This window comes from Talpa europaea (assembly GCF_964194135.1).
Source record: "Talpa europaea genome assembly, chromosome: 16".
Taxonomy (NCBI): domain Eukaryota; kingdom Metazoa; phylum Chordata; class Mammalia; order Eulipotyphla; family Talpidae; genus Talpa; species Talpa europaea.
Genome location: NC_140084.1, coordinates 22,228,454 through 22,248,895, shown reverse-complemented (window position 1 = coordinate 22,248,895; position 20,442 = coordinate 22,228,454). Strand labels below are relative to the sequence as shown.

The 20,442-nt window shown below is 48.3% G+C and overlaps 1 protein-coding gene across 1 annotated transcript in view; it reads right to left on the bottom strand.

Annotated features, from left to right (window-relative positions):
• The window catches only part of ABCC11 (ATP binding cassette subfamily C member 11), a gene marked incomplete at its 3' end in the record, with an annotated part of 51,536 nt that overhangs the window by 7,515 nt on the left and 23,579 nt on the right, over positions 1-20,442 (bottom strand). The window contains exons 14-24 of the mRNA XM_084256849.1: positions 20,187-20,390; positions 18,766-18,942; positions 18,635-18,728; positions 15,744-15,833; positions 13,185-13,288; positions 9,785-9,982; positions 8,290-8,516; positions 8,021-8,158; positions 6,417-6,603; positions 2,241-2,330; positions 722-911 (exon numbers count right to left, since the gene is read on the bottom strand). Coding sequence (XP_084112975.1) covers positions 722-911; positions 2,241-2,330; positions 6,417-6,603; positions 8,021-8,158; positions 8,290-8,516; positions 9,785-9,982; positions 13,185-13,288; positions 15,744-15,833; positions 18,635-18,728; positions 18,766-18,942; positions 20,187-20,390 — 1,699 coding nt within the window. The remainder of the gene's footprint in view (positions 1-721; positions 912-2,240; positions 2,331-6,416; positions 6,604-8,020; positions 8,159-8,289; positions 8,517-9,784; positions 9,983-13,184; positions 13,289-15,743; positions 15,834-18,634; positions 18,729-18,765; positions 18,943-20,186; positions 20,391-20,442) is intronic.

Below are 20,442 nucleotides of genomic sequence, written 5' to 3'. Positions count from 1 at the left end.
GGTAGCAAGAAACCCGGCTGAGGGTCGCTGCTTCCTTGAGCGAGAACTGCTCTCCAGTTTCCACACCGCCCTCCCCGCCTCCCAGGCATCAACTCCAGGGCCCTCTCTCTCATCTGTGATACTTGTCAAGCCCCAAAGTCAATTGAGTTTTCAACCTCCTCTAGCTTGAACTTGCTTCCATCCTTGATATAGTCTTAGCTCTATTAAATAGCCTCAGTCTATTAGATCTTAGATAGTATTAGATCTACAACTGTGAGTTTGAAAACTATGGGAAGAGGTAATCTGGAAGCAGAACCTCTGCTTTTTTTTTGCTAATCATGGCATCAATAAAAAATATTGGTGAAGGCCTCCCCTGGTGGCGCAGGCAGTTGAGAGCAGCACTGTGAATCTGTCTGCAGCCTCCGCAGCACCAGTTCGATCCCAGCCGGCCTGCGAGGGTCCCACATGGCGCAGCAGACCTCTCCTGTCTCTCCCGCTGCTCCCCTCATCAGTGTATTTCATCAGTCTGCCTGTTCTGCTCCCCACTCTCTCTGATGAATCCTCTCACCCTCCTGCGCATCTGGCCTGTACCCCCGTTCTTGTATAAATAAAATAAATCTTAAAAAAAAAAATTGGTGAAAAAAAATGTTTGTGGGGTCACTGAGTGAACACATGCACCAAAACAGGTCTAACACCCAAAGCCAAAGTTGAAGACAGGGATGCCCAGGGGCACTCCACTCACCAGAGCCGGTTCTTCCCACGATGCCCACCATTTCTTGTCCCCGGATTGTCAGGCTGATGCCTTTGAGAACAATGGGTGTGTTGTCTCTGTATTTCATCTGATAATTCTGGAAGGTGATTTCCCCATGCTGTGGCCACCCACTTGGACAGCTTGTGCCTTCCACGTGTAAAGGAGCCTCAGGGACACATATCTTAATTTTAAAGAATGAAGAAGAAATCAATAGTTATCTTCAATCTCTGTCCATCCCCTGCTGACCCACCGGTTACCAACTGTTGGATATGTGACCCCACAACCTGCCCCTCACCGTGGTGCTGTCTCCAGCTGAGATCAGAGGAACACGCTGAGAGGGATATCCCCCCAGCCCTTACTCACCTGAGATGCACATAACTTTATCCCAGATGAGGGAGGAGACGATATAGCTCCTTCCCCTTGTTATTACCATAGAGGATTTTTTCTAATGTATTGTGTGAGGCTCTAGAGAAATGGAATCTGAAATAATGACAATAAGGACAATAGAGCTAACTCTCCCCTGAAGGGCTTGTTTAGAGCTCTCTAACTTGCCCTATAAGGTAGGTGTTTTTAGATACATTTCACAGGCAAGGAAATAGAGGCTCCAAGCAGGTGGAATGACCTGCTTACAATCACAGAGCTGATGTATGCATGAGCTCGGACTCAAATCAAAGCCTTTACTCCGTGTCAGCACAGCTGGGTGTGTTGGGAGGAAAGATGCAGAGGAGAAGGAGGGTCACGTGGCTACCTAGAGTTACTCTCTCCACGGCCAGTGTGCTGTCCCGAGATGATCTCTCAGGGTTAAATCCAAGCCCCGTGATTCACAGATTCCGCTCACATAACGGGCAGTGGACCTGACTTGAGAGAGTTGTGTGATCTTGAGCAAGATACTCAGCCTGGCCAAGCTCACTTCCCTCTTCTGAATAATGGGGATAACAATTCAATCAACTTATAAAATTGCTTTGTGATTCCATGATATAATTTATATCAAAGGAGTAGCATAGTGCCTGCCCCATAGAAAGGTCTCGATCCTAATAACAGTTAACATTATCAAGTATTTCTAGGAGTCAGGCACTGTGCTAAGTGCTTTACATATTACATCATTTAATGATCTTTCCCTTTACAGAGATGGGAAAGAGGTGAAATAAGTTGCTAAGTTTTCACAGTTGCTTCAAGTGACAGAGTTTAATTTGAACCCAGATGATCTGGCTCCAAAATCTGTGCTTTTTACTATCATGACAAAAACAGGAGCAATGCTAATATACTCATTATAGTTATTTTTATACTTGGACAAATCCCTTATTTCTAAAAAGGTCAATATTCAGGAACACGGTGAAGGATGTGGTCAAAATGAGCCAATGAAAGAGGTTCTGAGATGGTCCAGGAAGGTAGGGTGGAGGAGCCAGGGGCTCCTGGGAACATCTCCAAGCCCGAGGGTGCTGGACTTGCAGAGGCCGTGGAGGCTGAGCCCCAGGGTTGGATTTGGAGACTTCCAGAACATCAAACCCACCTTCATGTACTGCAGTATCTTCTCCACGGCAGTGAAGTGCGCCTCTGTCTCTGCACCTATCCTGGAAGTCGCCTGGAAGTTGGCTGCCAGCTGAAATGAAGAAGTGTCAGGTAGTCAAGAGGCTACTGAGGGTGAGCTGAGGCTCAATGGTCCTGAAACCACTAGTGGCTGCTCCCCTGTGTGACTCCTCAAGCCAAGATGTCTCCTGCAAGAACGGAGTGGAGGCCTCTGGTGCCCCAGCCCTTCTGAGTTTAGCTGCAGCTGCCGAGGCTGCTCAGAACGAGATTCTCTCCAACATGTTCTGCCTCAAGTAACCTCTGTATGTCTGTCTGCTGCCCAAACTCTTATCCACACCACAGGAGCCCATACAGCCCATGTACCATGCAGCCCAGAACGCAAGTAGCTGCAGCGCTTGGGAGCGACCCCAACTAATGGATACAGGAGTTGGTAGATGAAGGCACCCACTCCCAACCTTCAGGGGACAACCTGAGCATCCTGTATGCATCTTGGGGGGGCTCAGTAGAGTTGAGCCATGGTGACCAAGACCCCGGCAACGCTCTGTGATGGGGTTCCTCTTTCCCTGTCTCACTTTCCATCCCCCTCAGACCTGTTTACCGGGAGCTTCTCCCAAATAATCTGCCCATATCTAAGCCCCTGTCTCAGACTCTGCCTTCAGGGAAACACAGGCTAAGAAGAGCCTCAGGGACTTTCAGGAGGCACCACAGCTCAGGGAACTGAGACCCAAAGAGAGGAGATGACACACACAGAAGCCCCTGGAAACCGGGAGCCCAGCCTTATGCTCTGCATCACCTTGACCCAAGATGTGAGCAAAGCAGACATGCAGAGAGTCCTGGGCAGCGAGTTATTAGACATTCACTCAGTAGGCTCTGGCAGGGAGTGCTCTGCCAGGTGCCAGGCCTGGCTCTGTATCCCAACACACACTCGTCCTGCCCTCAAGGAGCGCCCAGTCCTTGGGGAGACAGGCCAACAGAGAACAGCAGCACACAGGTTGCGCCCCACAATGGAAGTGAGCACAGAGGCCACTGGGGCTCCAAGACAGTCACCAGATGAGGGCCAGGAAAGGATTCCTGAAGGAGTTGGCACTGGAGTCACATTTTAAGGAGATATGGGGCTTAACAGCCTATAGGTCACCAAGAAAGTTGCTCCCCACTGAGGAGACAAGGTCTCAGAAGTAGAACAGCAGTTACGTCCCGGGCTCTCCATGCCATTTGACTGTGGCTGAAGCAAAGGGTAGGGGAAGGGCAGGCAAAGCCCAGGGTCCGTCAGGGAAGGTGTGTGCATCCCAAAGTGTCTTACATTGGGAAAGGAGACTGGGGGCGGGGGGGTCAGGAGAAGCCTTTCCTCCATGTCAGATATGGCTGGCTGACTCACTAACAGTTGGTCCTCTTTCTCCCTCGCTGGCACACCCTCTGTTATCTTCAGGTCTCTGACAGCCTGGGCTCCAGGGAGGCTTGCTTAAGTCAAAGGAATTGTGTTAATTACACCCCCTCGTGCCAATGATTGGCTTAGGTATGCACCATGACACAATTCTGGCCAAGGAAGCATGAGGAAGAGTGAGAGCAAGCAACCGTTCCTTATTCTTAAAAGGGAAACTTGGAAGAAGTTAACTCTTCTCTAGCCTTTGGTGAGTGAGAATGTGTTGCGTGGGGCTGCAGCAGCCATTTTGTGGCCTTGGGTAGACCTGTTCTTGTGACCAAGGAGAAAAGCCAGGCTGCGGTTGCCAAAGCAAAAGAATACGCAATCATGGGTTCACGCTAGGTCACTAAATTCACCAACAGAAACAGCCATAACCCAACCTCTGATTATACCAGATAATATGTTCCCAGCCTGTCCTGGCCATTTCGAGTTGGTTTTATGGCTTGCTTTAGCTCATAGTCAGAAGCATCTTTAGCATTCACTGAGATGCCTCTTGGGCCCACAAAGCCACATGAGGATTCCTGCCTCTCAAAGCTTGACCAAAGTTTCCTTGAGCATGCATGCAGACATCTACAAGGTACAGGTTTGGGCCAAGGAGAAAGAACATTTGGGGTCATGGGCTGAGATTTGGGAAGCCTGAAAGGCAAGGATTCACTGAAGGTTCTAAGCAGAGCTGTGACAGGAAAACTGTAACCAAAACGGACTGATGGGGAGGGAGCAGGTGGGCTGGGAGGTTGTTACCCAAGACAGAGATGCGATACCCAAACAGGTAACAGACACTGAGAAATAAGAGAGAACCCAGGGCCATTTCTAAGCAAAGTCAGGCCTCCAGGCAGAGCTCCCCACTAGCCTCCTATGACAGGACAACCTGGGGAGATCATTGAGCAGGTGCCTGTGTGCCCCTCACCACTACCTGCCTCATCTGTGCCAACACAGGACAACTGTCTCTGAGCTTTGCTTTCCTGGTCCAGGTTGTGCATCAGCCAGGAGGACTTCTGGCACCAAGGGCCCTATGACAGCAATTCGGCACTGCCCCAGAGTTCTGGAAGGAAGGACTCAAAAGCAACTCTGCATCAGTGCATTATAGGCTTGTGGGGGTGCAGCGGGGAGGGAGAGGGGGAGTGGAGAAGGAGGGTGAAAAGTAAGGGTGGGGAGGGAAGACAAATGAATGTGTCCCACTGGGAGCAAAGTTGTCTCTCACCAGCTGCAGGAGCCTACTCTGGTTACTTAAATCCCTGAAGCTCTAGCTCCGTATCTGTACGCCAGGAGCAGTAATAGCTAACATTTATCAAGCATTTATTCTGGGCCAAGCACTATTCTGGGTACTTAACACGCATTAACCTTCACGTTTACACACATTGCTCACAAGTGCATGATTTGGGAACTTCCATTATCTTCTCTTTGCAGAGGAGGATCCCAAGGAGGATTGTTTGGAGAAGGGTGGGGTAACACACTTCCTGGTCACATAGCTAAGAACAGGCAGAGCCCGTCTGGAGCCTGGATGTTCCAAACCACACATTCTCAACCACTTAGCTGTGTCTTGTGGAGTGCGGTGAGAACTCAAAGGAAGAACACACAGCTACCACCGAGCTAGCACCGCTCAGGGTGATCTTCAAGTAAATCCCCAGGCTGGTGTACTGGTCAGCTGGCCATGAGTGTGAGCACAGCACAGCCATCTGCATGGGGGTTCTGCACACACAGGCACAGATGCTTGTGGAGGGCAAATATGTGCCTGCTGCAAGGATTCAACAAGGAGCAATACAGAGAGGCTCTGCAGGCTCAGAAGAATGCCTGAGCAGTAGGACATAAGAGATCTCCAGCCAGTGAGAGAGAGAGAGACGCACAACCACAGAAAGGACAGGTACTGAAGACCCCAGGAGGAGGGCAAGGCCTGGCATGAGGCAGCCAGGGTTACCTGACGCAACTGCCAAGCTGGCCTCTGCTCCACAGCCCTTCATGGACAGCCCTGCTGCATGACTTGGTGGCCATGAACTTTAGTCAGGGTCCCTCGCCATGCCCCAGTGCACTGGGCACAAGAGATGCAGGCACATGTACGCATGCTGTTGCATCAGAACCCCCTGGAGAAATAGATTCCAAGACCCTGCCCAACCTGGACCTCGGAATCCCTTGGGCAGAGCTCTCAAGTATAGCCCTCCTGCACCCGAGAGCCAAGACCCAAGCCAAACCCGAGAGCCAAAACCTGCCAGCTGGAGCCAACTACTCTGTGCCAAGTCTCATGCACTGTCTGAGAAGCTCTGCTCCAGGAGAGCGCCTGGGGCCTCTTAGCAGCCACCCAAGGTGACTCAGGGAGATCTGACCCTGAATCAGGTATGACTAAACAGCAAAGTGAAAAGACGCTGGCCAGGAAACCAAGAGATCAACCTTCTAGTGGTTCTGCTTCTAATGCTGTCCATCCAGACCCTGCCTTCCCTACTCTGGGCCTCAGTTTCCCCATCCGCACAATCAGAGAGTTGGACTCTGTTGCCTGTGGGCTCCCCTGCAATCCCAAAGTTCTAAGATTCCATCAAACACCTTTAGATAGAGACTTCGTAGTTCAGAGGTAACAAGGAAACAGCAAAGCAGCAGGATCCAGAGGCCAAGCAAACAGCTCCTAAGATCAGAGTCAAATACACAGTGTGATCAAAGTCCCAAGGAACCCCCCACCCCGGAATCTGCCCATGAGTTGCAGGCCAAGGACAGGCATGGCACCCCCACCCCAACCTGAGTGTCCTCCCTCACCTGCAAGACGAGGCTGATTGCCATGGCTTTATAGGAATAGGGACCAGAGGAAATGCCAAAAGACACGAACAAGGCCACAGCCAAGGTTACCAGGTTGGTCATGAGTTCTATCCTCAATGCCAGCCATCGCGCGGAAGACAGAAACAACAGCAGGTAGCTGTTCTGTGTGTCAGTGAGCCTTTTAAACCTGAGAAAGGGAGAACACCCAAAACACACATATTTATTTAACCCAGCTTTCCCTCAGGGTGGACCCTGGCTGCTCCCTCCGGTGGCCAGCCCCCACTCCCACCAAGGCAACCTGACTTCTCTTTGGGGAATTATACTGGCTTGTCTATCTACACATGCTCTTCTCCTGGTCTTGATAGCTGGTTCTGGGAGGGCTAAGCGATCCTGATTGAGCCAGTGAGAGTGCATAAAAACCAGGCTTTAAGAGGGAATGAAGAGACACCATCCCTTTCTAGGTCTTGTTCGTGGCTCTATCTCCAGTCAGTCTTAAGCACCTGCATTTCTCAGAGCTACTGGATGGATGCACTGCTCCAGGACCCCTCGTTCTAGGGTCTGCATGCCCATGGGTGCACGCCAGTGCCATGGGGAGAGCTGGTGCCATAGTCATCCAGGTCTTTTAGTCAAAAGACCTCACACTGGGGGCCTGCCTGGTGGCCTAAGGGTTAAGTCTCAGCGCAATCATCACTACACCCTGAGTTCCATCCCGACCAGGGAGGTGACCCACCTCTCCTGTCTCGCCTGCTGCTCCCCTCAGCAGTGTATTTCAGTAAACCCGCCTGTTCTGCTGCCCACTCTGTCTCTGGTGAATCCCCTTACCACCTGCACCTCTGGCCTACACCCCAATTTTTCTATGCAAAAAATAAAAAGTCACACAAAAAAGCACACACCATGTGCTATACCCCAATCTTACCCAGCTCCGAAGCTGGCTGAGAGGCTCCATGCTGCAGAAGCCTTCCTTGATGCCCCCTGTGGTGGCTCATCTCTTCCCTCTGGATGCCCATGGCATCATATCTGCCCCCTCCTATGCCCTCTCTCATAGCCAGCCCTGAATTATTACAAAAGTGTGTGTCTCTGTGCTGTCTTCCACCACACTTGCTATTCTGTAAAGACTATGTTTGGCTGATCTTTATAAGTAGATTAAATACATTCAAATAGCACAATTAAACCTCACAACAATCTTGGGAATTTGCATTTGCTCCCACAGACATTAAGAAGGCAAATCTATGAGTGCTCAAAGTGAAGGAAGCAATTGTTCTTTATTTTAGTTTATTAAAATCAGATACCTGTTTAGAAGTGAAAAGAAAAATGCAAGAAGTGCTGATAAAATAATTCCTCTATGAATTATATTGACATACCTCTGTCATATGCGTGGGTTTTTACATTTTACAAACATTCTACATCCCCTACACTTTTTATTATTATAAAAGCACCATCTTACCGATGAAGTTGTGGTGGTCCAGAGAAACCTGTGGACTAGGACAAGGTCCTCGCTGATCCAGCTGAAGATGACTCTATCCCCAGATGTGGTGTTTCCTACCTACCTGGTCCCCATCACTCCCACAATCCCCATCATCTGCAGATGCAGCGGCGGAACTCACTGGCTGATAAATTCTTCGGTTTTTCCATAGATATGGATGGAGCTCAGGCCTTGCAGACAGGTGAGCACGTGCGAACAGATGGGAGAGCGACTCTGGTTTTCCAATCTCTTGAATATGTTGATGGCCTTCCTGAACACCCTGGGTGAGAATGAGAGTGAGTGACCTCAGCTGTCTACCTCTGGGGCCATGCAATTTGAGTTGGTCTCTTCCAAGCTAGAATTGCACCCCAAAACACAAACCCTAGTCTCAAGCAAAAAGACCCCACTCACTTAAAGAAAATGAGGCAAATAATGATGATTATGATGGCCATCAACAGGATATATGGAGACAGTATGCTGATGATCACCACAGTGGCAATCACTGACAAGGAGAGGATGAGGAACTCTTCCCCAAAGATGGGCAAGAATTGGTCCAACTCATCCAGGTTCCCCGCAAAGCAGTTCAGGAGTCGGCCTGTTGGAGTCGTGTCAAAGAAACTCATGGGGCAGCGGAAAACCTGCAGGGACAAAGGCAATCCAGATCACGCGCAGTTCTCATTCAAGACTTGATGAGGATTCCAGTTACCCTGAGGCTCTGAAGGGGTGCAGGATGCAGCCTAAGGAGTGTCCAGGGAAGGTTAAGCAATGGCCCATAGTTGATCTGCCTGGACTCCAGTGCTGCATGACTCTTTCATCGGCTAATCTGTGACCTTGGACATGTTACTTAACCCCTCTGAGTCTTATTTGTAAAAAAAAAAAAAAAAAGTCCTCATTTGTAAAAAGGAGATAATCTTATGGTATGTGAACTATGGCTCAATAAAGCTGCTATTTTAAAATAAATAATGAAGGGCCTCCCTGGTGGCCAGGGGTTAAAGTCAGTGCTATCAAGCTATTCTCAGCCACTGCAGCATGAGTTCGATCCCCAGCTATGGAGCTACACGCATGGTGAGGCAGACCTCTCCTGCTTTGCCCTCTGCTCCCCTCAGCAGTGTATTTCTGTCAATCTGTCTGTTCTGCTCCCCACTCTGTCTCTGGTGAATCCTCTCAGCCCCTGACCCTGCACCTCTGGCCTGCACCCCAGTTCTTTTATGCATAAATAAAAAATAAATCTTTAAAAAAATAAGGAAGGGGGTAGGAAGGAAGGCAGGAAGGAAGGAAGGACACACTGAAGTGCTCAGGACTGTACCTGCCTTGGGAAGACAAGCATTGGGGTGACCACTCCCATCCAGGAAGGGACACCAAACTTTTAGAATCATAATTGCAGCAGCAGAACATCAATGTTCAGCTCCCACCCACCCACTGACCCAGCGTACACTTGCAACATGACACCCTGGAAAAGGCAAAACTATGGACTAGTTAAAAAGATCCATGATTGCCAGGGACCTGGGGGACAGGAAGGACGACTAGATGGAGCCCAGGGAATGTTTAGGGCAGTGAAACTGTCCTGAATGATACAAAAAGGGTGCATCTGTCAGCATACATTTGTCAAAACCCAAATGCAGATAAAGAGTAAACCTTAATGTAAACTACAGACTTTAGTTCATAATAATAATGATGGAACAATATTGGCTCATAGATTATAGCAAATGTCCCATGCAATATCATGCAAGATATTAATAACAGGAGAACCCAGGGGTGTTATGGATTATATGAGCATTCTCTGTATTTCTGCTCAATATTTCTGTAAACCAAAAACTGCTCAAACACAGTGTCTAGCAATTTTAAAGCAGGGAGAGGGGCGGGGCCAGGGTTTCGCCTATAGCCCGCCCAGTGCCCAGGCCTGTACCTTCTTGAAGAGCTTGTTGTGCAGTGCTGTGGAGGCCTTCCTTGTGATCTTGCTGAAAGCCAAAGAGAAACAGATACCCACGCAGATCAGGGTCAGGGTCATGAGACCATACACCAGCTGGTAAAAGGGCAGCTGAGGATTGTCCAGGATGTCTCCCAGTTCTGCAGTGGTCCTGTTGCTCTCTACGCTGCTGTTGGTCTTCAAGAAAGAACAGAAGGTGTGATAGGGTCAGAAAGATATGTGGCCTTTGTCTCTCGTACTTGGCACAGAGTTCCTAAAACATCTCCTTAGTGGTAGAGGTGCCAGGGTTTCTTTTGTTCTAGTAGTTTGCCTTTGACTCTGGTTTCTGACAGAAGAGGTTCTAAGACCCTGGAACTATTAAAGTATATTTGAGGGGCTAGCTTCAGCGTGAGGGCTGGTCACCAGAGAGAACGAGCCTTGAGTGGAAGCTTGGAGCATTCAGCCCCTGCCCCTTTGGAGGTGGAAGAGCAGAGACTGAGCTCATGATGGCTCATGCCCATGTAATGAAGCCACCATAAAATCCCTAAAGCACAGGGTTTGGAGAGCTTGCAGTTTGGTGAGCACACCCACCACCAGGAGGGTGGTGCCCCCAACTCCATTAAGAGAGAAGCTCCTGCACTTGGGACCTTCAGACCTCACTCTCTGTACCCCCTCGTCTGACTGTTCCTCTGTACCCTTTATCACATCCCTGATAAGAAATGAGTAAAAATGTCTCCCTGAGTTCCATGACCCATTCAAGCAAATTATCAAGCCCAAGAAGGGGATCATGGGAACTCCTGATTTATTACTGGTTGATCAGAAGGGTAAGTCCAGACTTGTGGCCAGGATCTGAAGGGGGGCAGTCTTGCAGGACTGAGCCCTTAACCTGTGGGGTCTGTTTGTCTAGAGAAAAGGCGCATTGTTGATTGGGTGGGGGTTGGGGGAGGGGTGGGCAGGAAAGGCCCTGCACATTGGGTGTCAGAAATATTCCCTGTGAATAGAGGAAAAGGGTGACTTTTCATTTTTAGGGAGTCAGACCACGTGAGTCCAGGGTAAAATTCAATGGGGAGAAAAATCCTTCTCCCTGAGGCCACATAGGACTCAGTAGCTGGTACACAGTCAAATTCCATGTTAAAACCTTCACGCTCCAGACTTCTGCTTTGCCCTTCCTTTTGCCTGGATTAGCCCCCACTGCCTGTCGCCTGCCCCCACTGCAGTCTCCCCAGCCTATCCTATGTCCACCACTTCCCTCCACTCCATCACCCCCTCCATCCCACGGTTCCAAAGAGCCCCAGGGCCACCGAGGGACCCTCTCTCAATGCATCTTTGTCCTACGGCAGCCTGTGTCTAGTGTCCTCTCTTTTTCCTCAGGGTGAAAATAGCTTGATAAATTACTTCACTCTGTGGTGTTAGAAATTTGAGCTAGAGTATCACCCATCGAATGATGCCTTGCCCCTTCTGCCTTTACCACTGCCACACAGAGGGAAGCCTGGAAACTTCCTTCCCAGCCTCTTTGCAAAAATGAGTTCACACCAGCTTCTAAGAAGAGCCACTCAGGAAGTCTACAGGCTGAAAGGGAAGGCATCACACCTGGTGGCAACTGTGGGCAGGAGTTTGGCCAAGGGCTCATGAGTCCTCTGGGCATCGGGCCCTGGGGTGCTGCCTGCCTCTGAATGGCTGGAGCCTTCCCCTCTCCTATCCAGCCCTTCCAATTTTACATTGCCTCGGACTCCCGGGTTAACTCTCTGAAAGCTCTGCATTCTTCAAGTGGCTTCTGTTTTGCTGACCAAATCCCGCCAGACATGTGACTCAAGAGTTAATCAAATAGAGCGCTGAAAAATCATGACTCGGATTCAGAGTGCCAAATCAAGTTCTGGCAACTTCCAGTCCCAGGGCTGGTGCTTTATCCTCTTTAAGCACAGTTTCCTCCCACAAAAAGACAGACAGAGGGACAGACCTCTGAAGGTGGTTTACAAAGTAATAAATTAACCTGGCACATGATGGCTGAGAGCTCAGAACCCTCACCACAGCACAGCTCCACCTTCAGCCCTGCACTAAGTGTCTTGACCAAACTCTGGCAGGGTTTCTAGAGGCTGGGGGTGGGGGGAGTTTGAGGCTGCCTGAGAAAGCTCACACCTGTAAGGAAAATTGACTATTTCTATTAGCCAAGCTAGGCCCTTGACCTGCTTTCCTTAGAGCACTACTAGAAAGGGCTCAGAAGTGTGAATATGTATTTCAGGCAATCCAGTGCTTGGTAGATATGCAGAATTCTAGAGAAGTCAGTTACCCTTATGCAAAACCAGAGGTGGCACAGGGGTTGAGTCTCAGCGCTATCACTGCTACGGCCTGAGTTCAGCCTGAGTTAGACCTCTCCTATCTCATCCACTGCCCCCCTTTAGCAATATATTTCAGTAGATCTGCCTGTTCTGCTCTATCCTGATCTGTTCAGTAGATCTGCTCTGTCTCTGGCCTCTAACCCTCCACACCTCTGGCCTACAACCCAGCTCTTGTATGCATAAATAAATAAAAATAAATGTTTAAAAAAAAACCCTAAGGATTCAATTTTAAAAACAACAGCAATAACCTTTCATAACTTGCGTTATTATGGACTTTGTGGCAGGCTTTGCCCTAGACAGACACATCATCCTGAGTAGGAATTCCTAGTCCCAGATATAGTCTCAAAGGCTGGACATATTCCTGGGAAACGCCATCTTGAGGAAGGAGAGGGCCTCGTGCCCCTCCCTGTGAGGGGTTAGACTTTTCTTCCTTCCTTAGCCACAGCTGGAAGACCCATCGGCCTAGGTGCATTCATGCTTACCAGCCACTGGTACTTTCTTTCCCGCTGGCTCTATGAGCCCCCTAACGCCATGCAGCCCCCATTCTCCCTTGAGCATGCCCAACTCACCTCTGGACAAATCGGAACGAATTGGAATGAAGAGCAGCTCCTCCCCTTGCTGCCAGCAGTGACAGAATGGAATGCTTTCCCTGCTTTAAGTAATGTCTGACTGAGTGTCATTGGTGTGGCCCCAATCCCAACAAGGTGTACAGAAGCAGGTTTTGAGAAAACTTTGTGAGGAAGCAAAACACTGCCACAAGAGAAAGTCACTATGGTGGATCATAAAGCATTCTTGGGGAGCTATTTGAGGAGAGAAACCTCTTGGTTTTGTCCCCACAGGATTGCTCGTTCTGTGACCACAGGAGTCTGAGCCAGGAAAGAGGCTCCAGTTCAGGCCCCAGAGGTGCTCCCCAGAGCTCCAGGTGTTACCTCAGCATTGGCAGGCCCTGGGCAGCTCCAGGGGGCTCTAGCCTGTGCTCTGGCCCACATGGGTCCCAAGAAAAAGGAAACCACCCCATTTCACATGAGCTCACCGAAACACCCCCACCCCACCATGGCACTCACCCCTGAGCCCTGCTGTAGCCAGTAGCTCAGCCACCAGAAGTTGAAGGTCACGAGGAAGATGACCACTGCCATGAGGAAGAAAACCAGGGAGGAGACCACGCAACCTGGAGAGAAAGGGAGGTGCCTGACAACTGCTGAGAAACTGATCTCACACCCTGGGATTCCCTTGATGCCTTGGAGGACGGGAAGAACTGTATTTTAAAGTCAGAAAGCCCTGGGTTCAAATACTGGTTCCACTACTTACAAGCTAAGTGACCCTGGACCAGGTGTCAAATGTCAGTGACAATCCACTTCCTTACCTATGAAGTATGAGTCTCCCTGCCTAGCAAGGCTGCTCTGCAGATAACATGAGATGACATTTGTCAAGCACCCACCCCACTGTTTGGTATGTATGCAAAATTCTAGAGACATTAGTTTGCCCTTGTGTAAAATCTGAGGTGAGGACTCAATTTTAAAATTAACAGCAGAGACCTTTGATGGAAGTTTGTACTATTATATCCTGGGTGCTAGGCATTGTCCTAGACAGAAGCATCATTTCTGAGCTAGGAATTCCTAGTCCCAGTTGCAGAATCTCCAAGAAGGGAAATAACTTGCCCAAAGTCACAGAGCTGGTGAGTGATGGATCTGGACTGAAATAAGTCAAGGATGGGGGAATCCAGGATATTTCCTCCTTCAGCATCTGCCCTTCGGGCCAGCACACGACCCACCTACCTGGCCTGTGTCCCATGCCCATGTGTCTTTTTCTGAATTCTATCCTTCCTCCAAACCCCAGCCAAGGCCACCTCTTACACCGCTGCCACCAGAGTCAAGGCCTGGCCCCAGAGAGCTCTCTCGCCGGCTGGCAGATGCAGATGTCACATTCCAGCTAGACCCCAGGGTCAGTTCTTAGGTGGCTCTTTGTCCCCTTCCCTCCAAAGGGTGGCAGAGAACCTAGCCCATACTAGGTACTTTGCAAATACAGATGGATTGTTGGCTTCTTTTTTTAAAATATATATTTTTTACATCATTGTTCATTTTTCAACAATGTTTGCTTACCCCCCTCCACCCCCCAGAATAGTCCCCATAGCATTTCCTTCCCCAATGCACCCGTGCACCATCACCTCAGTCTCCTGTGCTCCTCCCTCCCTCCCTCTGGTCTCTCCCTCCCTCTCCCCTGCAGGATTCTCTGGTTTATAGTTGTGTTTGTTTTTGTTTTGTTGTGTTGTGTTTTGTGTTGTTATTATTTTTTTCCCCTGATGTCTTATTTGGTTCCCCTATATTCCACCTATAAGTGCTTGATTCTTTCATGGATTTCACAAGCATTTGCTCTTTCCCTACTCTGGCCCCTTCATGTCATGCCTGCAGGGATGCCCAAGGTGGAAGGGAGAGGATGGTGACCCCCTACATGCAACCCACCTCTTCCTCCCCCAGCTAGATAGACACACCTCACATAGGTTAGGTTCCAAAATCAATGAAGAGTAAAAAGTTGGCATGGAGCTAAAATGACCCTCAAAAAATCCCTTAAACAACTCAAAAGTACAATGTTTTTTAATTGGCCTTGTGTTCACAACATTGTAGTTCTGTGTGTGTAAATTTGTTAATGCCCACCATGTAGAAAAACAGCAAGCTCTGAAACTTCTGCCATCTGCCTTCAGAAACATATTTTAACCACACGCGAAGTCAAAACTTCACCAACGTGACTCCATGTGGTGTGTGTTAATATTTACTATTCTTTTCTTCCTCAATTCTCAGAATACTGCTTATAATCCACTCAACTGATTTCACAACTCACTACTGGGTCAGGACCTGCAGTTTGAATAACACCAAATTAGAATGCACTATACTAACAAAATTTTCTTATGTTTTGTATTCTTGAAGCTCTGGCATCTGGGGCTTTGATCCTGGAAGGACTGCTCCCCTAGGCTACCTAATTCCTAGAAATAGAGAATGACTCCCTGCAAGCTTACATTTGATATATAAACCAGTCAATTCAAAACTTACACTCCCAAGTGTCTCCTTTACCATTTAAATCCTCACATATCAAGTCAATATCACCCTTGCCTTAAATCAGGTCAGGACAGCTAGAGACCCCTACAGCCCGGAGACCCTAGAAACCATTGAAACTACCCTATCCTAAGCTGGCTTGACATACCTACCCTGCCTCATCTACTCCTTCCCACAAAAAACCCAATCAGGGCTGCGGGCCATGCTCTCTCGTCTCACCCTCTGCCTCTGGCCACCTCTGGAGCTTGCCCAAGTGGCCCAGTGTCATGCCATGCCTCCTACTTCTCCAGTCTGTGACTATAAACTTACTCCTTCATGAAAATAACGTACATGTCTGTGTGCCTAACCATATCATCTAAAGCAAGTCCCAGGACCATCTTAACACAGGAAGCAAGAAAACAACTTCCAGCATAGACTGGTAGAGTTACAATAATTGAGCATGGTTAAATGTGTATGACATCACTCCTCTGTACCACCACTCTACCGCACCTCACCTCACAGATGTCTGACCCAGCATTGGGGATAGGACTGGTGGGAGAGGTCCAGGCCTGGCATGGGGCCACTGACAAACCATACCTCCGGCTGCCTGGATGTAGTGGTAATAGATTCTCCAAGTCAGGGACCCTTCTTCCATCTGCTCCTTCTTTGTGAGCTGATTTTGCAGCCCTGGATGATGTAAGAGAAGAAGGAAACTATATATCTCCCAGTAAGCTGCATCTCCTTCCAGCATCCCAAGGAGACCTTGCTAAGCCTCCGCCCACCCCATCCCACCCCATGTCCCCCCACCCACAACCACCCTGCTTCAGCCTTTTCTGCCCTCCAGCTGCTGTGCCCCACCCAAGTCTGAATCCAACCAGCAGGTTTCCCTAGAAAATTCTGCTGAAAGTCATCTTTGAAATGAACTTCAGAATCCAGAAAGGGGTCCATCCCTAGTCATTCAATAATTCTAAGAGCTCACTTGGTTGATAGGAAGAAGGAGAAATTGAAGAAAGTGATAGCCAGGAAACCTGGGTTCCAGAATTATTATCAAGGTACTGTGTGACCTCAGGCAAATCACTTAAACCTCTCTGTTTCTTCACCTGACAATTGGCAGTTCTATAAATGATTGCTAAGATAGTTTGCAGCAATATACTTCTGACACCAACCCAGGGCAGTCTCTCAGTCCAAGGCAGGGTGGAGAGACCAATATCTGGAGATGCTGGTAGATGCTGTTGATGACAAACAGCAACCAGGGAAGCTGCATTGTGAGGAATATCTGTTGTTTCTGCCAGACACTCTGCCTTGTTCTAGTAACAACACTCTATCTATTTTTTTCCCAGGGAAGAAAGATCTCTTTCTAGAAATTGAATCTTTTTTTTTTTAAGATTTATTTTATTTATTTATGCATACAAAAACTGCAATGTGGGCCAGGAGTTGGGGGAGGGGGCGGTGAGAGGATTCATCAGAGACAGAGTTGGGAGCAGAACAGGTAGACTGACTGAAATATACTGCTGAGGGGAGCAGCGGGCAAGACAAAAGGGGTCTGCTGTGCCATGTGGGTCAGCTCCCTGGCTGGAGATCGAACTCATGCTGCAGTGGCTGCAAATACCTTCATAGTGCTGAGACTTAACCCCTTGTGCCACCAGGAAGTCCCCTAGAAATTGAATCTTGAGGGAAATTGCAAGCATGGAAACAATTGGAGCAGGTTTTCTTCAAAAAGCCCATATCAAAAAGACCAGAAACAACAAGTGTTGGTGAGGATGTGGCCAAAAAGGAACTCTTGTACATTGTTGGTGGGAATGCAGACTGGTCCAGCCACTCTGGAAAACAATATCTCAAAATATTAGGTTTCTCAAAATATTAAAAGTGCATCTATCATATAACCCAGCAATTTTACTTCTAGGTATCTATCCAAAGGATGCAAAAACACAAAATTTGAAGTGATACATGCCCTCCCACGTTTATTGCAGCACTATTTACAGTAGCCAAGCTATGGAAATAACCTGAGTACCAAATAACAGATGAGTAGATCAGGAAGATGTGATATATACACACCATGGAATACTACTCAGCAATAAAAAAGATATACTCTTGTCATTTGTGAACTGGAGGGGTTATGCTAAGTGAAATAAATCAAAAAGAGACAGAGAATTACCAGATGGTGTCACTTATTTGTGGAATATAGAGAAATAAAGCAAAGGATCAGATAAAAGCAAACCAATAACAAACCCTAGAAATCTGACTCTAGAACTGAGTGGGAGAGAGAGGGGAAGGTGAGAAGAAAATGGGGAAGAAGCATTATAATGGACTGTGGTGGTGGATGATGGGTACTTTAGTAGCGCATGTGCTGTAGTACCAACACCTGAAGGTGGAGATCCTATACCTCTAAAATACAAACAATTAAAAGAACACCTCGGGGCCTCCTGGGTGGTAGAGTGGGTTGAGCGTAGTGCTGTGAAGCTGTCCGCACCCTCCGCAGCGCTGGTTCGATCCCCAGCCAGGGAGAATCCCACATGGCGCAGCAGACCTCTCCTGTCTCGCCCGCTGCTCCCCTCAGCAGTGCTTTCAGTCCATCTGCCTGTTCTGTTCCCCACTCTGTCTCTGGTGAATCCTCTTGCCCTCCCATGACTCTGACCTGTACCCCAGCTCTTGTATAAATAAAATAAATAAATAAATCTTTAAAAAAAGAACACCTCGATTAAAAGAAAAAAGGTGGTATTCTTGTTCCTATTACTTAGAACCCTAAGCTGCTGAGGCCTGATTCTTCACCTTCCCTTTCATTCTGTGAACTATAGTCTTTCCTGCCCATTCATTATTTTTTCTGCTCAAATGAGCTTCTAATCTTTGCAGCTGAAGACTCTTAATGACAAGAGTCTACGATGTCCTGGAGGCTTCCCTACACCTGACTTCATCTAATATCTACCAGAATCCTGCAAAATAAGCACTATCACCTCCATGTCTGCCATGAGAGCCCAAAGGTTCAGTTGCTTGGCCAAGGTGACTCAGCTTTCGAAGCAGCAGAGCGCAGACTCAAATACAATTTATGTGACTTTAACAAAGGAGCTCTTTCTGTTCTACCCTGTCCCAAAACAGAGCAAGGTCATGAGCTGCTGGACATCAGGGACTGAGCCAGAGTCATTTCTGATTTCGAAATATTTGTTCTCAACCAACATGTAATGAACGATTGCATGGACACCTGGCAAAGTTTCAAGTCTGCGCTGCTCCAGGCTCAAGCTCTCCTCTTCCTGACTATTCCATGCTCTCCACTGTGGCCCCAATGACACTCATTTTCTGGATCCCCCTGACCTCCTGAGCAGCACAGTCCACACTCCACAGCCCCCAACTACTTGCATCTGTTGCCTATGTGCGTGACGTCTAGGATCCCAGATTGGGGGGACATGGCCACTCTGGGGTCCAGGAGGAAATGCCAGGAGCCCCAGGGGATGGGCAGAAATGGACATCCTCCCCCTGGTCCCCAGCACCATTACCAGCATTTTCACCAAGAGGCTCTTCCAGGGAGGGAACCTGGGCCTGACCCTCTGCCCATGGCTCTTCTGTCTTAGCTGTGTCCTGCAGCCGGTCCTGGGGAGAAAGCACATGGTGTGGATGCAGGCGGTACTCCATCCCACAGGAAGTGGGGGTGCAGTGAGGTGGAAATCACCTGTGTGGCTTTCTTGAGCATCTTCTGGATGAGTTTGGCATATTGCCCCTTTTTCTGTATTAACTCACTGTGAATTCCTTTTTCACAGATTTTCCCATCTTCTAGCAAAATAATCTGGTCACAAAACTCTAAATACTGAAGGGTCAGAAGAAATAAGGTCATCAGTAAGCACATGAAAAGAGCTTCAACTTCATTATGGAAAAGGAAAACGTAAATTTAAAGCAAGATAAAATGTTACCTGACCACCAGGTTGGCAAAGGTCTATGTTGGACAAGCATGTGTTGGTGGTGACTGGTGACAGAGGGAGCGGTCACCAGTTTGGGGGAGGGGGCATAGGTTGGCACACCCACTTTCAATTTGACAGTATCTGGAGATTCCTGAGGAATCTTGAACCAACAATTGACTCTTAAAACTCTTCTAAGAAAACTCTCAAACGTGTACATTAAGACACAGGTAGAAAGGGGTACACTGAAGCAGTTTTTGGTTGCAGTGAGAAGCAGGAGACAAACTAAATGTCCACCCTCACAAAATAAACTCCAGCATAGTCAGATACAGGAATACCAAAGCACTGCCAAGGCAATGCAGGTGTGTGAGTCAACATGGAATATGTCAAAACAGAAGGATTAGTGGAAAAGACCAATTATCAAAGAACAGGGAAGGTAAAACATGAATTATATATAAAGTTTAAAGATTTATCTTTAAATTATATCACTTTATCATGTGTAGAGAGGCAGACATATGTTGTTAAAGCAGGAAGACATTTCTGGAACAGTGAACAATAGAGTGAGATGAGCAGGAGGCAGGGAGTGACTGTAACTGCAAGAGTCTCAATTTATTGTTTCATCCAGGTGATAGTAGATTATTTCCCACACCTTCTCTAGGTCTTAAATGTTTTAGACAAAAAAAAAATAGGAAGAACAAAATAGAAGAGGAAATAATAATAATAATAAATAATAGCAACAATAGTACTGTTTGGAGCCCAAGGCCAAGTCTGAAAACATAAATATCCAGGGAAAGAGGGAGTCCCGGGCATGGCCACTGCACTTGATAAGAATGCCAAGCTTAGGGAATTCAGCTATGAGGGAATTTTTCCCTTTTTTTTTTAACTCCAAAAGCAGGAGCCCATCCATAAAATTTTGAAGATAAATGAAGCCTTAAAATTTGATTTCAATTTTCACCAGCCCTAGCGATCCTTTGCCAGCCTATCTCTGCAAGTGGAAGGAGAGGCAGTCCAAGTTCCTGGCAACACTTCTCCAGCTTTGGGGGGCCTAGTCTGAGATGAAGGGGAGGCAGATGTGAGGGTCTTAGGGATCCCACTCTGAAAGCATCAGGACTTAAGAATCTACATTATCCATCACTCATGGCCAGGAGGTGGTCACCTGCAGCTGGTGAGTCACCAGGATGACTGTCTTCCCCTGGAGCGTCTTCTTGATGCATTCCTCAAAGACGTGCCTCCCCACATGGGCATCCAGGGCCGAGAGGGGGTCATCTAGCAGGTAGAGCTCACGGTCAGAGTAGACAGCGCGGGCCAGGCTGATGCGCTGCTTCTGGCCCCCTGAGAGGTTGAGGCCCCGCTCCCCGATCTGTGGACAGGCAACCAAAGATAACCAGTCCAGAGGATGAGCCCAGGTTGGC